Here is a 15,780-nt window from a genome sequence, read left to right as displayed (position 1 = left end):
CACTACTGCTTTAAAATGGTTTATAACAGTAGTGACAATGGTTGGGGCCCAGGACACACTTCATACACCGTTTTCAAAATGTTTTCAAAGTGTCATATCCTGCTTGGTGTAGATCTGGCCCTGGTCCTCTTCAGATGCTGGAGTGTAACTTGGCCATTCTGCCTGGGAATGATGGGAGTTGCAATCCAACCCATTTGGAAGACACCAGGTTGCGGAAGACTACTCTATAACTTGGTTGTTGTGCACTTTGTTCTACTCATTAATGTTTTCTCTTGCTGCTGCGTACAGCTGTTGGTGCCTCAAGAGACCCATGTTTTGACACTTATTGTGGCAGTGCACCTGAATCGCAGAGGGAGACCAAGGCGTTGGCTGATTTCATTCGTGAACACAAGTCAACCATTAAGGCTTACTTGACCATTCACTCCTATTCCCAAATGCTGCTGTATCCTTACTCTTATACATACGAACTGACAAAGAACAATGTGGAATTGGTAAGTAGAAACTAAATGGCTATTCTAAAGTTAACGTGGCTGTGGTGAACCTTTGGTAAATTCTTTGCTTAGCTCTAAAATGTCCTTCAATATGAGGCTTTGTTTTTTACTCTTTGAACTCTGAGAAGTTAAAATAATTGAGATATATACTTAGGCAAGGGCAGTATTAATGAATTTTATTAAAAAGGAAATTCAGCACATTACAACAGAGACTGACCTACCGTTCAAACATAACTATGGTTTAAACATGCTCACAAACTATTTGCTACAAAAGGGTTAGCAGCCTAAACATGGCTTAGCGTGTTGTCTGAACAGCCCCGCTGTTTGCAATGTACTGCTTTTCTGTCATTTTATGTGTGTCGCCTTAACAGGATGGAGGTGTGGTTTATACTCTTTAAAAATTAATATGACTTGGGGTTGAGTTGCAGCCCTTTGTAGATTTGAACTCTAAAAGATAATCCGGACAGAAATGGGAGCAGAATGCTAAAATGATTGGGGGAAATGTGATGAAAAAACTGGTAGTAAGCCAATGTGATCACGGCAGATTCAGACACAGTGGTAATATATATATATATATATATATATATATATATATATATATACACACACACACACACACACACACACACACACACACACACTTGCTCTGTTTGACTCCATTCTGCTTTTGCTTATAGTGTCGTAATTCAATATATTATAGTTGCAACGTCAGAGTCAAGTGTTTTCTATACAACTTCTGCAGTTTGCTCAAATCAGCTTTCATTCACACAATCACATAAACAGTTACAAAAACATGATCAAGTGCACAACCACATTTTAATAAGCAAAACTCCATTATTCAAATGCTTTGCTTTCAGAAGTGGGTTGTACTGCATTTCCTAGTGTATTGAAAATAGCAGTTTACTTTATCTTGCTTGCATAGGAGGCCCAGTTTATATGTCTCATAAATTCAAGAACATAATTTCACTTGTTGGGGGAGAGAAAAACCAGATTTGGAACCCAGGGTTCAACACAGTGGCCAAATTCACACAATCAATTTGATCTTCTCGATCCTCCCAGAGTGCAGGGCACGGAATAACGGGCTCAAGTTAAAGGAAGCCAGATTCCAGCTGGACATCAGGAAAAACTTCCTGACTGTTAGAGCAGTACGACAATGGAATCAGTTACCTAGGGAGGTTGTGGGCTCTCCCACACTAGAGGCATCCAAGAGACAGCTGGACAACCATCTGTCAGGGATGCTTTGAGGTAGATTCCTGCATTGAGCAGGGGGTTGGACTCGATGGCCTTGTAGGCCCCTTCCACTTCTGTTATTCTATGGTTCTATGAACCTTGTTGCCTTATTTAAGCCAACGTGACTTTTGGCATGTGCCAGGTGCCCACATGCACCCATTCTGTAACCCAGCCCACACTGGTAGATTTTCATGTTGTCCAAACCTGGCATGGGTGGGTTGTTCAATTGTTAACAAACCACTCAGAACCCAGGGGCTGTTTTAGGGTTGCAGATAGTTTGTTAACTATGCCAACAACCCAGCCTCACCAAGTTCAGACAACATGAGAACCTATGAGCAGGGTTGGGTTACAGAACAGATGCTCATGGACAGTTAGCATGTGCCACAACTCACTGTGGCCTAAAACAAACTAGTTTTTTTGTGATGTACAATCTGCCTTATCATTTTACAATGCAGTCCTAAGAAAGTTTACTCAGAGGAAAGTAGCACTCAGTTCAATGGGACTTACTCTATAATACATTCCACATTCTATAATACATTCCACCAACTGTCACTTCTAATATTTTAGCACTCATATTTAGCTCCAACTGGGAGCTGAGTACTACGTAGAAGATGTACAATGACAAAGGAAAACAATAGTCCCATTTTCAATTAATCCTTCCAAACTTCTATCAGTCTTTTAATGTAAAGGGACACCCTGAGAAGTGGAATTCGTTCACTAACTATCTGGGCTGATTCACAGAAATAGCAATGGACGTATATTCCTTGTGAAGAGATGTTCAAGACATTCCCTTGAAATGCTCAAAGCCTAGGGCAGGCTCTAAACTACTGCTTTGAATGGGTTTATAACACTATTAACAACTGTTGGGGCCCAGGACACACTCTGTATACAGTTTTCAAAATGTTTTCAAAGTATTATATCCTGCCTGGTGTAGATTTGGGAACATCATATACACTGATGCATTTTTTCATTGTTAATAGATTTTTTTCTGAGGGTGGTCCCTTTTCCATTTAAAAGAGCAATAACATTCACAGAAGAAAATTACTTCAGTTAAAGAGTAGACGTTGCTGGCACTAAACACAACATGACAAACAAAAAAATCAAGAGCATTTTTAATTCTCTCATTCAACTGCCAGAGGCCCAAGGCCAAAACCAAAATCTGGCCCTAAACTGCTGTTGAATTCTGACAGATTTATGATGTTTCCCAAGTGGAAATATCAGGATTTTGAAGCTGAAATGGAGCGTAAGGACAGATTAATGGTTTTGCCCTGGACATCTGGCAAGAGAATCCTCTCTTTTTCCATTAAAAAAGAATGGTGTGTGTGTGTGTGTGTGTGTGTGTGTGTGTGTGTGTGTGTGTATGTGTGTGTTGTTATACTAGATGGTGTCTTTCTGCAAGCTACAAAGTTTTAGTTGTGATTATTCCAGAGAACTGGAGTCGTTTCTCCCTCATTCTGTTTTTCTTTAATTCTGACCAAAAACATAAATTTGTTTCTAATTTCACACATTGTTGTTTGGTCTAAGTCAAAAGAGAAACATAGGCCAGGATCCAAAAAACTACTTTAGGCATACTCAAGGATCTGAGCATGATCAGTGGGAATTTTTGATGTTTTTTCACTCCTTTCAACAGCAGACTCCCATGCCATGTTACAAACTATTGCGCTTGAAAGTCCACAGAGTTTTCAAACTGCTTTGCCATGTGGCGTGATATTCAATAAACCCAAGCCCAAAGTCTCCTTAGGTGCATGAAACTAGTTACGTACTTCTTAGAACTGAATCTAAAATGGCAAGGTGTCCTCCTTACAGACGACAGTCCCCTTTTTTTGGAGAGCTGGCAAAGGACAGTCCTCTGTCCAAAGGTATTATCTAGTTGATCGGCTGTCCAGTCCAAGTCTGGTTTAAAGTTGGAGAACCATAAGAAGGAGAGACCAAGGAGGGCCTTAAAGTTGCCCATCAACAGTTAACACCTGGACAGCAGACTGAGCACAACACAGCTCACTTGATCACAATCTTCCCCACTGTGATGAAATGTATTGTATGTCTATTTAAATTATAGTTATTACTTCTAAATGTGCTGCTAAACATATAAGTTTGCATATGTAAATGTGATGCAGACTGGTGTCCTCTTGTTTGGTGATGCACTTCCCATTTTGGATGACCACCCTAAGTGGATTCCAGACAAAGCATGTCCCACAAAATGCATTAATTTCAGATTCAGAAATTTCTTAATGTTCTTTTGCACAGTTTTCTGGATCATGTCCAAATATGACCAAATACATTGCTCCTGTGATTTCCTGCTCTGTGGCTGTTTACATAGCTGCTGGCTTCTACCTTTACCAAAGGCTTCTACCTTTTTTCAAATTAGATGCAAAGTGGGAAGTGAAGATTTTCTTTTTGATTCTTTTTTATTTTATATTTGTTCTGTATACAAAACAAGGGGATCGCCTAAAATGAGCAGATACTTTTTTAGCAACTAAAGACAATCTCCTACCTCTATGTTATCAAGAGCTTCAGAAAGGGAGCTTCATGGAGTTTTTGCAAAGTGTAAATATATTTACATTTAATCTTTTGGTTGATTAATCAAAAGCCAGAAAGTTCAAACTTTAAAAAAATAAATTCTGACAGCTTAACCAAAATACAGTAGCAGAAACAGAGTACAGTCCAGATCTATATTACAACGAACCAATGGGAATCTTGCCATTGGCTTCAACATTATACGGAATCGGTATGGGAGTTTTGTGCATGTGTTTTGTTTTGTTTCTGTTTTGTTTGAGTGGTGTTTTTTTAAGTCTAAGAAATGAGAAAGATGTCACGTAGTGTGATATATTATATCGTAAATGTTACTTGCAGCGGAAGCCTATACATCTTTGGTTCGTTCGGACTTATTGTGGTGACGGGTGTGTGTGCATAGGATTGCAGCTTTAGGTTGCCCTCAAATGCAACCTTCCTATAACTGGCCACACTGAACCAAGTGACACTTATTTCAAAGTATTATTATTAATAATAATAATTATTATTATTATTTATATAGTGCCATCAATTTTCATGGTGTTGTAAATATGCATAAGAGGGGAGATTCTGAGTTCTGCCTAGAAACAATTCTTAATAGGGCCATTTGTAGCCTTTATGTGAATGTCCCATAAATCATTCTGGAAGATTTATCAAAGCATTATCTTATCTTGTTTTTATTCTGACATCTAATCCGTTAAAGAAAACAGAGGCTGCCAGTTCATCTTTTTCCACGTGTGATAAGATGTGTGGTCAATCTACAGTCTTTGACATGCCCGTTTATCATTATTAACATCGCTTTCCACACTCATATCTTTTTGAAGCTAGCTTAATGCTTTTGTACATATGAAGGCTCGAGATCTTTTCAAATGTTCACTGAGATGCATGGGGAAGAAATAAGCTCACACTCACTGCTTCCAAATTCACCTGAAAGTCAGATCAGTGCCTGGCATACATTTACACGGTTTGTACTTGCGTAGGCTCTGTGCCATGCAATTGTTATATTTATCTATTTGTTACATTTATATCATGCTTTTCCTCCCAGGAGTCAATTATCCTCACAACAACTTTGTGAGGTAGGTTAGGCTAAGGGTCAGTGACTGTCCCAAGTCATCCACTGAGCATTATGGTTGAGTGGGGATTAAGAGACCTGGGTCTCCCAAGTCCCAGTCCAACACTCAAACCACTCTGCAACACTGACAAGACAAGACAAAACAAACAAAACAGCCATTTACTACTACAAAATAGTAAATCAATCAAATTTAGCTTGAGAACAAGCTAAATTGGGCCGCTTTATATCTCCACGGTAGTTTGCTGCCATTTTTTTTTCTTTGCTGCCACCCCATGGAATTCTGCAGAGTGCCGGCAGCAGGAATGCAGCCTGCAAAAGGTTCCTGGGGCAGGGGCAGAAATCACTGAAGCTGTCCAGTCTTGCTTTAGATGAATGCACAGAAGTGAGAAGCACAGGAAACGAGCATGTTTTAATTTATTCTCCCCCTGCTCCACATTGTATTCAGTGAATGTCTGAAAGAGGCTATGCTCTTGAGATGCCATCCTGGGAGAATACATTTTCTTTCCTGTGAGGATTTCTTAAGAGGAGATAGAAAAGCATGCACTGGGGCATCCATTTTGTAGTAGGTTGGCCCTAATGAACCTCAAAATTCTTTTAAACTCCTTTGATATTTTCAGACACCTAAGTTCTGTCTGGTGAAAAAAACAGTTGCCATGAGTCACAATGTGAATATGAACAGTAACAAAGAGTCTTGTGGTGCCTTAGACACATTGTGGCATGAGCCCTACTTCATCAGATGAGGCACTTCTTGGTCTTTCATTGTATTAAAGAAAATGGACTTGAGTTGTCCTGGATTGTCTTTGCATCAGACAAAATAATGCACCTGAGTTGTGACACATTGTCACCCAGTTGTAAACTTCCCATGTTTCCCCATAATTTCTTTAATCTTTTTTTGTTTTTGTTTTTACCACAGAAAATCCATTTAGAAAGAAAAGATGAAGTAGCTCCACCATGCCTTCTGATAGCGCTAGGACCCCTCTGTCTAGAAGTAGCTCCAACCCAAGTAAACATTTTCAAATGATGGAATGCAGAAATAGCTGCTTCCTTTGTTTTCCAGCAGTCCTTGTTTTGAATAACTCATAGGGTAGTCTAAATTCCTCTGAGGACTGCCTCGTTGCCAAATGCTTCCAGAATAGAGACAGCCAGAAAGAATCCATGGATATTCCCAACATTATCTTTAGAACCATGAGTCACACCTGGCTCCTTCCCGTAAACCTGCATGCTTCCACAAACCGAGTACTTGTGTTTATGAGTTGAACACAAAGATAATGGCACTCCCCACCCCCTCTCCCCACACCAATGCAGGAGAAGATGGGGACACAAGATTTCTCACATACGTTACACAATAGGTTCTTGGGGGGGAAATGTGTAATTGATGAAAAGTACATTTCCTAGATTTCACAACTCCTTCCACAATTCATTTTATTGCACCCCTGACACTTGCATGTGTATGCATCCACTCATATGCTCACATGGACACACACAATAACTACTATTCAAAAATGTTTCCCCATTGGATGAACTAAAGCAATCTTCCTTCCCACAACTCTTAAACAATACTCTTTGGTAAGAATCAACTGTCTGTGTTGTCTTTGCAACAGACTTTCCTTCAGTTCTTTTAAAAAAATATATATTTATACTGACCTAGGAAAAAAACATGTGAGTATATTTAATCCCTTCTTTCTGAGAAACACTTCAGATTTTAGTTTGAAATTGCTCATACTTTGGCCAAGGTTCTTGTTTAGATCATCCTATGGTCCCATCTGTTCCAGTGAATATGAATCCAACTTGTTTGGCCCTTACTTGTGTTTAAATGAGAGAGAAATAATGATTGGAAACTTTATAGAATGGAGGATACCTGGTTGTAAATGCCAAAAGTCTAAAACTAAAGTGATATCTGATTTCTCTGTAGAAACCGAGGTGAATTGATGAGGAATTTCTGGACCTGAGGAAATACCTAACTTCTTTTTTCTAGTTACAGAAACACTTTGTTCATTTTTCTCTTTTTCAATTAATAGGTATTATCCACTTCATGACATAGAATTTCTGATGCTTTCAGGAATATTTCCATATTTGTATGATATATTTTTATGATCATTATTTGGTAATGTTTCTCAGAGTATGGTAAATCCACCAACAGCCTCAGTTTTTGTTAGGCTGGCACTATTAGAGGCTAGGTGGACTAGATCAGGGGTGAGCAACTTATGGCCCTCCAGGTGTTTTGGCCTAAAATTCCCAGCAAAGCCAATTGTGAGGAATGATGGGAATTGTAAGCAAAAACCCATGGAGACTGGTGGCTCTGATTTTGATAGAGCTGTGAATCCATTCTGGATTTCAGGAACCAGCCATAACTCTAAATTGGTTATCCCAGCAACGCCTAGTACAGGGGTGAGCAACTTGGGGCCTGCCAGACGTTTTGGCCAGTGGAGGCTGGTGGTTCCGATTTCTGTGGGGCTGTGAATACATTCTTGGTTTCAGGCAGAACCAGTTTGAACCTATTCTGGGGATATGGTTCAGAACATTGGATGGCTCCTTTAGAGTGCTGGCTGATTCTGACTTAAACCCAACCCTGGACTAGGTAGAGCTTTGATCTAGATTAGCAAGTAGTTCTGATGTTTCTGTTATACATTGGTACCTCCATTGCCATGTGTGCTATGTAAAGCAGCCACAAATTCATCAAGATTAACCTAGGAGAGAGGCATACAAATCCATGTAGCACACCTTTACAGAAAACAGAGCCAGATGAATTCCCATGGTCTAATCAGGATCTGAGTAGTGGTGGTGCCAAAGTAATTCCCCCTTGTCAATAATATACAGCAGCTTCATAATCAAGTTGTTAGGCTTCAATGTTGGACCTAGACAGTTGAGTTGTGTCATTCCTCACCCCCACCCCATCATGAAGATCAGTGTGCTAGATATAACAATGGCAGTTTAGTTCAAACAGCATCTGACAGATCTCAATCAGTTTCCTGGTGAAGTTTAAACCAGCAGTGGTTTCACTATAGCAAACCTGAACTGGTAATATGGGCAACAATGATAAAGCTATTCCTTCTAATCTATTAACTGTCCAAAGGCACAAAGCTGTTTAAGTGCAAACTTCAAGATGCAGCAAGAATATCGGTAAACAACAACAATGTGTAGTTTTCTTAAAAGCCATCCACTATCTGTAAATCTGTTTTATGTACTGTAATTGGTGGAGGGGGGGACAGTCAAAGAGGTGAGTACTGTATTAGGCTCAAATATTTTTTTAAATTGTCAGGAACCATACCAAGTAAGCATTTTTTTAAAATCCTCATTAGTTTGAAAATTCTAGTGTCCAAGCAAAAATATTTGGCAGAAGACTCATGTCTAAGAGCCTGGGATGACATTGAACTTACTGCTGGAATCTCTGGAATCTATTTACGTTAGTATGCATGTGTGAACATATGCGTGAACCTGCATCCTACCACACAGGCCAGATTGCCATTTTTGTGATCACAGTGGAGAGCAAGTGGCCTATTAATATGACTGCAATACAAACAAAAGGTAAACGTGGCTAGACATCTCATAATAATGTGAGGTTTGCAGAGACAATCATTTACATCAATTATTTTGTCACTTTCCACCACAGCACTCCCATTGACACTAGTAGAATTACCCTGGAGGTAAAGGATTGAGAACATGAATATGTCTAAAACAAGAACATGTATAAAAAACACAAATAATTTCTGGTTACTAAAACAAACGAGCAAATTTTGGCTCAGATTTTGTGAGTAAACTCCTGAATGCCTAACATTGCTTACTTTCTCTCTGTAGAATGCCCTTGCTAAAGCTGCCAGTAAAGAACTAAAGACATTGCATGGGACAGAATACACATATGGTCCAGGAGCCGCAACTATCTGTAAGTATTACTCTAATAAATAATATTACTCTGTAACAGGGGTGGGCAACTTGTGGCCCTTTAGATGTGTTGCCCTACAACTCCCCTCAGTGTTAGCTGGCATAGCCAATAGTGAGGAACAATGGGAGTTGTAGGCCAAAACAGCTGGAGGGGCACAGGTTGCCCAACCCTGTTCTATAATAGTAACTGTGAACATAGGAATAAAATAGTAAAAAGATTGAAAGTTTAAAACAGCATTTTGAATTCATCAATGTAAAACAGAATACCAATAAAAACAGTGGTTGGTCAGTTGAGGAATGTTTTTCAGGAGGCGGTGGAAGTAGCACGGTGTTGGGCCTGCCTGACCTCCAGGGGCAGGGAGTTCCATAGAGAAACGGCCACCACACTCAATGCTCTTCTCCTGGTGGACTCTACTCAGGCCATAGGTCCATGCGGAATCACCTCTAATAAACTCAGAGAGTGGGCAGGTTGGAAAGGGAGAAGGCACTCTCTTCGGTAATAATAATAATAATAATAATAATAATAATAATAATAATATATTTCTTACCCACCTCTCAACTCGGATCGAGGCAGAGAACAACAATGAATATAAAACACATTAAAAACTCATTAAAAACATACCATACATGATTAAAACATCTTTAAAACATCCTAAAAACATTCTAAAATTTCATTGGATAGGCCTGCCAGAATAGATCAGTCTTTATTGCTTTTTTAAATTCCAAAAGACTGTCAAGTTGACGAATCTCCTCCGGCAGGCCATTCCACAGTCTGGGAGCAGCAGAAGAGAAGGTCCTCTGGGTAATACCTGTCAGCCTGGTTTTGGTTGACTGAAGTAGATTCTTCCCAGAGGACCTGAGTGTGTGGGGCGGACTGTACGGGAGAAGGCGATCCCACAGGTAGCCTGGACCCAAACCATGTAGGGCTTTAAAGGTACCGTATTTCTTCAATTCTAAGGCGCACTTTTTTCCCCATATAAACATCTCTAAAAACGGGGTGCGTCTTAGAATCGAGGGTGCTTTTATTATTTCTTAGTATCAAAGCTTTTTTTCTGTTGGTGGTACTGAAATTAGTGTGCGTCTTACAATCGATGGCGTCTTAGAGTCGAAGAAATACGGTTATAACCAACACTTTGTACTTCGCCCAAAAACTAATCGGCAGCCAATGAAGAGATTTTAAAACTGGTGTAATGTGGTCACTATATTAACTTTGATCTGAACTTCTGCAATTGATAGAAGATAATAATTTACCAAGTGATAACTTACCTCGATGTGTATGTAACCTCCTAGTAGGCTGGTTGTGTCTAGCATCCTGCCATGTGGTAAGAGGCAGGGCTTTACTACACATCCATACCTGATCAGAAATCAGATGAAGCAGGAATGGTAATATTCCATTTAACACTCAGTTAATAGCTATTAGAGTTTTGATAGCTCTTTTAGAGTTCTGAGAGGTTCTGACTAAAACCTGGAGCAGATTCAACACCCCAACTGACCTTGGAGCCACCAGCCTCCACTGATCAGTGCCTCCCTCCCCATGTTGTGATACTATAGTATGTGAAAACTTGTGAAGTTCAACTGCATTTGTCTATGCTACAGTTTTCTAAATATTTCCCCCCTTTTTTATCCTTGTAGATCCTGCTGCAGGTGGTTCTGATGACTGGGCTTATGATCAAGGCATCAAATATTCCTTCACCTTTGAACTTCGTGACACGGGCCGATATGGTTTTGCTCTTCCTGAATCTCAGATAAAGGCAACCTGCGAAGAGACCCTGGTTGCAATTAAATACATTGCCAATTACGTCCTTGAACATCTGTACTAAAATAACATTTCAAGAATATTAAAGAAAGCTTTCATCACAACTGCTTTCTCTCTCTTTTTTTCTGTCATGGGTTATTTTGAGATCTTGAATGATCCTTTACATTTCCCTTTACATTCATGTCAATGGACCAGTGAGGGCCGTTTCCTCCATTTCAGTACATGAGTATCACACAGTGGATTATTACAAAGCAGGGTGGAAAGCAGGAAGGAAGCATCATTAGGATCTTATCTGATACCCTGTGTGGTTCCTATTCAGATGCATTGCAGATTAGCAGCTTAATGCAAACTGACACGCTTTTACTTAATAGCAAGACTTTTATTTAGTCTATATGTTCAGATAAAGCATATCATGCAAGCCAGGGGGACAGGTGGCCATTGCTTTCTGCATGAATTAATGCTTTTAGCATGAAAAGGGGTTTTTGAAGGGCCCGAAATGTTCCCTGGAAGAGCCTCTCAAATCTACTTTTTTTTTATGCCTCTTTATTTTATTTATTTATTTATTTAATTACATTTATATACCGCCCCACAGCCGAAGCTCTCTGGGCGGTTTACAACATTTAAAAATAGTAAACATTAAAAGTATACAATTTAAACACACACACACATAAAAACAACAGTATCCATTTAAAAACAACAATTGTGGGGTCCATTAAAAACAAACTTAACGTTGTTAAATGCTGTTAAAATGCTGTTAAAAATGCCTGGGAGAAGAGAAAAGTCTTGACCTGGCGCCGAAAAGATAACAATGTTGGCGCCAGGCGAGCCTCATCGGGGAGATCATTCCACAATCGGGGGGCCACCACTGAAAAGGCCCTCTCCCTTGTTGCCATCCTCCGAGCTTCCCTTGGAGTAGGCACTCGGAGGAGGACCTTAGATGTTGAGCGCAGTGTACGGGTAGGTTCATGTCGGGAGAGGTGTTCCATCAGGTATTGTGGTCCCAAGCCATGTAGGGCTTTATAGGTTAAGACCAGCACCTTGAATTGGGCTCGGAAACATATAGGCAGCCAATGCAAGCGGGCCAGAATCGGTGTTACATGCTCAAACCTCCCTGTTCCAGCTATTACATTTATATACCGCCCCACAGCCGAAGCTCTCTGGGCGGTTTACAACATTTAAAAATAGTAAACATTAAAAGTATACAATTTAAACACACACACACACACACACATTGCTTCCTTCATTGTTTGCTGCCTCTTGCAGCCAACGCTTGCACAAGACATTTTGCTGCCTGTGATGAAGGGTAAGATGGAGTCCCCCTCCCCATTCTATGTACAGAAACACACCAGACTGGCAGTTGAATCTTTCTTTAGCAGTGGTCATAGGACAGTGCCTCCATCACACCTGAGGGCAGCTTAGGGGGTGCAACACAGGACATGTCACACACCGCTCTGTCTTCCGACAGATCATCATTGTAGTAAGATAAATTCAGGATCACTGAAGAGCTAGGAACAGATTGTGGAAGAAGAAGCCCTGGAGGGAAAAGAACAAAACTGGTACAGAAGCAATTCCTGTGAGCAGGAATGGTCCTACCACTAGGCAGCGTGAGGTGGATGTCTCAGATGGCAGATCCTGGGAGATAGGGAATGTTAATTGGGATTACGTTAAGGAAAAGGTACTTTAGGTAGGCTAGAACACCATGTCCCTAACATTCCTGCTTTCCACAGTCAGGGAGTTTTGATGTAAGGGTTCATTAAAATATGGTTTCCCCACTAGATTCTTAAGTGGAACAGTTACCACAGGGATGTCCCATATGTTCTGTTGTGAGAATTCTGAAGCACATGTTTCTATTGACAATTTTTAAGATGTTGGACCACAGCACTGCTAAATATCAGCAACTGAGTGGTTTGTTTTTTTAATAAATATATGTTTTATAATTTTAATAGCCCACAAAATAGTGTCATTTAAGGCATATGACACTGTTTTGTGGACTATAAAGAATTCTAAAAGACATATTGAAACAGGAAAAACAATTCAAATGTTTAGCAAAGTTTTGTCCCAGCTCTTCAAAATCTGTGGTTCATGTGTTAGATCTGCAATAAATACCTCATTCCACCAGATGGCAGCCAAGCAACTCTTAACTGCAATTCAGAATTGTGTGTTTTTTGAAGGTAGGTAGATACTGTTAAGTGTTTCCAACTTTACCAGAGTTGGAAAGCTAACTCAAGAATAGGTTAACCAGATGACCTGGAAAACCCCGGAAACCTCCAGAAAAACGTGGATCTCTGGGGCAACTGGGGCTGGGCCCCAATTTACCAGAGAAAAGGCCCAGAGGATGTGTTCCCAGAGTTCTGGGAACGCATCCTCCAGCCTCCAGCCCCAACGCCTATCTGGCCTTCTCCTTGGCCAGCCCGATTGCACCAGCCAAGGAGAAGGCCAGGATCAATGCTGGAAGGACCTAGAACGACGCGTTCCCAGACTTCCAGGGACGCGTCCTTCCACACACACACCCTTAGTGCTGATCTGCCCTTCTCCTTGGCTGGCATGATCACGCCAGCCAAAGGAGAAGGCCAAATAGGCACTGGGGGTGGTGGATGGAGGATGTGTTCCTCTGCATGGCAGTCCTTCCATTCCTCCCTGGTATGTGTGCAAATGAGTTTGGTGGTGGTGGTGGTGAGTCCTGAAGGCTATGTACTACCTCCAGTACTAGAGGCAGTATGCCTATGTTCATCAATTGCTGGGGAACATGGGCAGGAGAGTGCTTTTGCACTCACATCCTGTTTGTGGGTTCCCCATCAACAGCTTGTTGGCCACTGTGTGAACAGAATGCTGGACTAGATGGACCCTTGGTCTGATCCAGCAGGGCTCTTCTTATGATCTTACATTCACTAGAGCTCCAGTGGATCACAGCCATATGAATTTCTGGATTGGCCTAAGGCATTTGTACAATTGTATGCAATTGTACAAATGCCCTGTCAAATCCCTTGAGATCCATGATCTCATCTAGATTTCCTGTATCGCTGGTCACTTCTTCTTTTACCCAGTCTTATCTATTCCAGATGTTCTTGAGATGTGAAATTCAACAGTGAGATATTATGTTTAAAGGAAAGTCATAAGTCACAAAGAGCTCAGGATCAAAACATTAAGCAAGCAGCAAAGAGCATATCCCAGTTATTGTGGGTGATGAGACAATGCTAAAAGCTGCTGGGTAAAAGTTTTTAAGCACTTTACTGTGTTTCTGAAACACTCAAGTCTGAGTATGATTAGATCAGCTTTCCCCGGCCTGTTGCCCTCCAGTTGTTTTGGAATTCAACTTCCATCTGCCCCAGGTAGCACAGCCAATGGCCTGGAATGTTGGGAGGGTTTTTTTAGGATGTTTTTAGGATGTTTTAAAAATGTATATTATGTTCTTAATCAGTTTTACTGTTGTTCCCCACCTCGATCAAAATAGAGAGGCGGGTAAGAAATTATTATTATTGTTGTTGTTGTTGTTGTTGTTGTTCAGAATATTTGGGGGGGCAAGTTGGAGAAGGCTGGGCTATACTGTGCCACTTGAGTTGCTAATTTTGTCAAGAGGAGGTCATAACACAACTTTTCGTCCATTATACAAATCATTAAATAAGTGTAGCTACTTAACTTTCAACAAACCTAACTAAAACAACCCACATTCATCTGGTGATGGTGAATTCACAACATGTTGGATTGTGGAAGGTTGTGCATGACCTCTTATTGTAGCACTAAGACCCATCTACCTGGAAGCACCCACTTAAATTCTGAGTTCTGTAATGCCCCTGTCAAGGAGCTATTTCCAAAGGTGTGGAGTCAGTTACCAAGGAATGCATAGAAGAACAGTGACCACGTGGTAGCAGGACCTTCTCTAGAATGTCGTTACAGCACTGTGCATATGGCTGTAGAAGCAAAGTTGAAACAGAACATAGCCCTGCTGTGTTACCTCCACTGAAACAGGTAGTCGTTCCCACTGCCACATATAGAGCCCAGCTACAGGGAAAGGTGCCAAGGAGCATGTGGAGGACCTAAAGGGACACTGCTCCTCCCTCAACTCTCATCACCAGCAGCCATTCCAGCAGGCTATACAGAGAGAAGTGAGAAGGAGAGCAGGGACACAGTTATTGTGAGTTTTCGCATGAATTTGAAGCAACAAGATATTGATTTTGAAAGGAAGACACCAAAACCTTAAAGATCTGTATTCATGGCATGCCTATTTACTGAAAGAATAGTGCTTACAGGCTAGTGATTATGACTTGTTTGATCAAATACTTGTTTAAAGTTTCAGCCCTATGCATTGAAGATGCATAGGACTAGCCCTATGGTTAGATAAAGTGAGGCAGCAAATACTAGGAGCACATGGGGCAGCAGCCTCCCATATCTGCTCTAAGCCCCATAAACTGTCCTGCTGCCCTCAGGTGCCGTAGAGGGCAGTGTCCTGTTGCCAGTAAGATTCAACAGACAACTCGAGTCTGATTCTCTACGTAGAGTGGGGGGGGGGGGTCCATCTTGTCTTTTACCTCAGGCAACAAAATGCCTCCAGCCAGCCTTTGTTCTAACTTGTGAGTAAATGCCACTGGAACCAGTGTGAAATAGTTCTGACTATACAGAATTGCATATGTGTTCCAGTACCCTGTGGCCCTGTTTATCTCACACCAAAAAAAAATAATCTTTCACATGCTGTTCTAGCAATGGCATCCGTCAGTTGTTTGAGTCCCTGTGGGTTTCTTTTCCTTTTCCTTTTATCTTTATTGCTCAGATTTTGCAATGCTGAGTTTCCTTTAAAACTAACATTGTAATAAAGAATTTTTAAAAAATAAAGATGCCATCAAATAAAA

The 15,780-nt window shown here is 40.8% G+C and overlaps 1 protein-coding gene across 2 annotated transcripts in view; it reads left to right on the top strand.

The window, feature by feature from the left end:
• LOC134402568 (type-1 angiotensin II receptor-like) overlaps positions 1–11,023 on the top strand; it is a 116,639-nt gene extending 105,616 nt beyond the window's left edge. For both annotated transcript variants that reach the window (XM_063132089.1, XM_063132093.1), the window contains exons 9-11: positions 289–491; positions 9,097–9,181; positions 10,813–11,023. In XM_063132089.1, the coding sequence (XP_062988159.1) occupies positions 289–491; positions 9,097–9,181; positions 10,813–11,000 (476 nt within the window). In that variant the 3' untranslated portion in view covers positions 11,001–11,023. The remainder of the gene's footprint in view (positions 1–288; positions 492–9,096; positions 9,182–10,812) is intronic.
• Positions 11,024–15,780: the final 4,757 nt, after the last annotated feature.

Source organism: Elgaria multicarinata, chromosome 8, assembly GCF_023053635.1.
Source record: "Elgaria multicarinata webbii isolate HBS135686 ecotype San Diego chromosome 8, rElgMul1.1.pri, whole genome shotgun sequence".
Lineage (NCBI taxonomy): Eukaryota > Metazoa > Chordata > Lepidosauria > Squamata > Anguidae > Elgaria > Elgaria multicarinata.
This window is presented reverse-complemented; position numbering and strand designations above follow the sequence as displayed.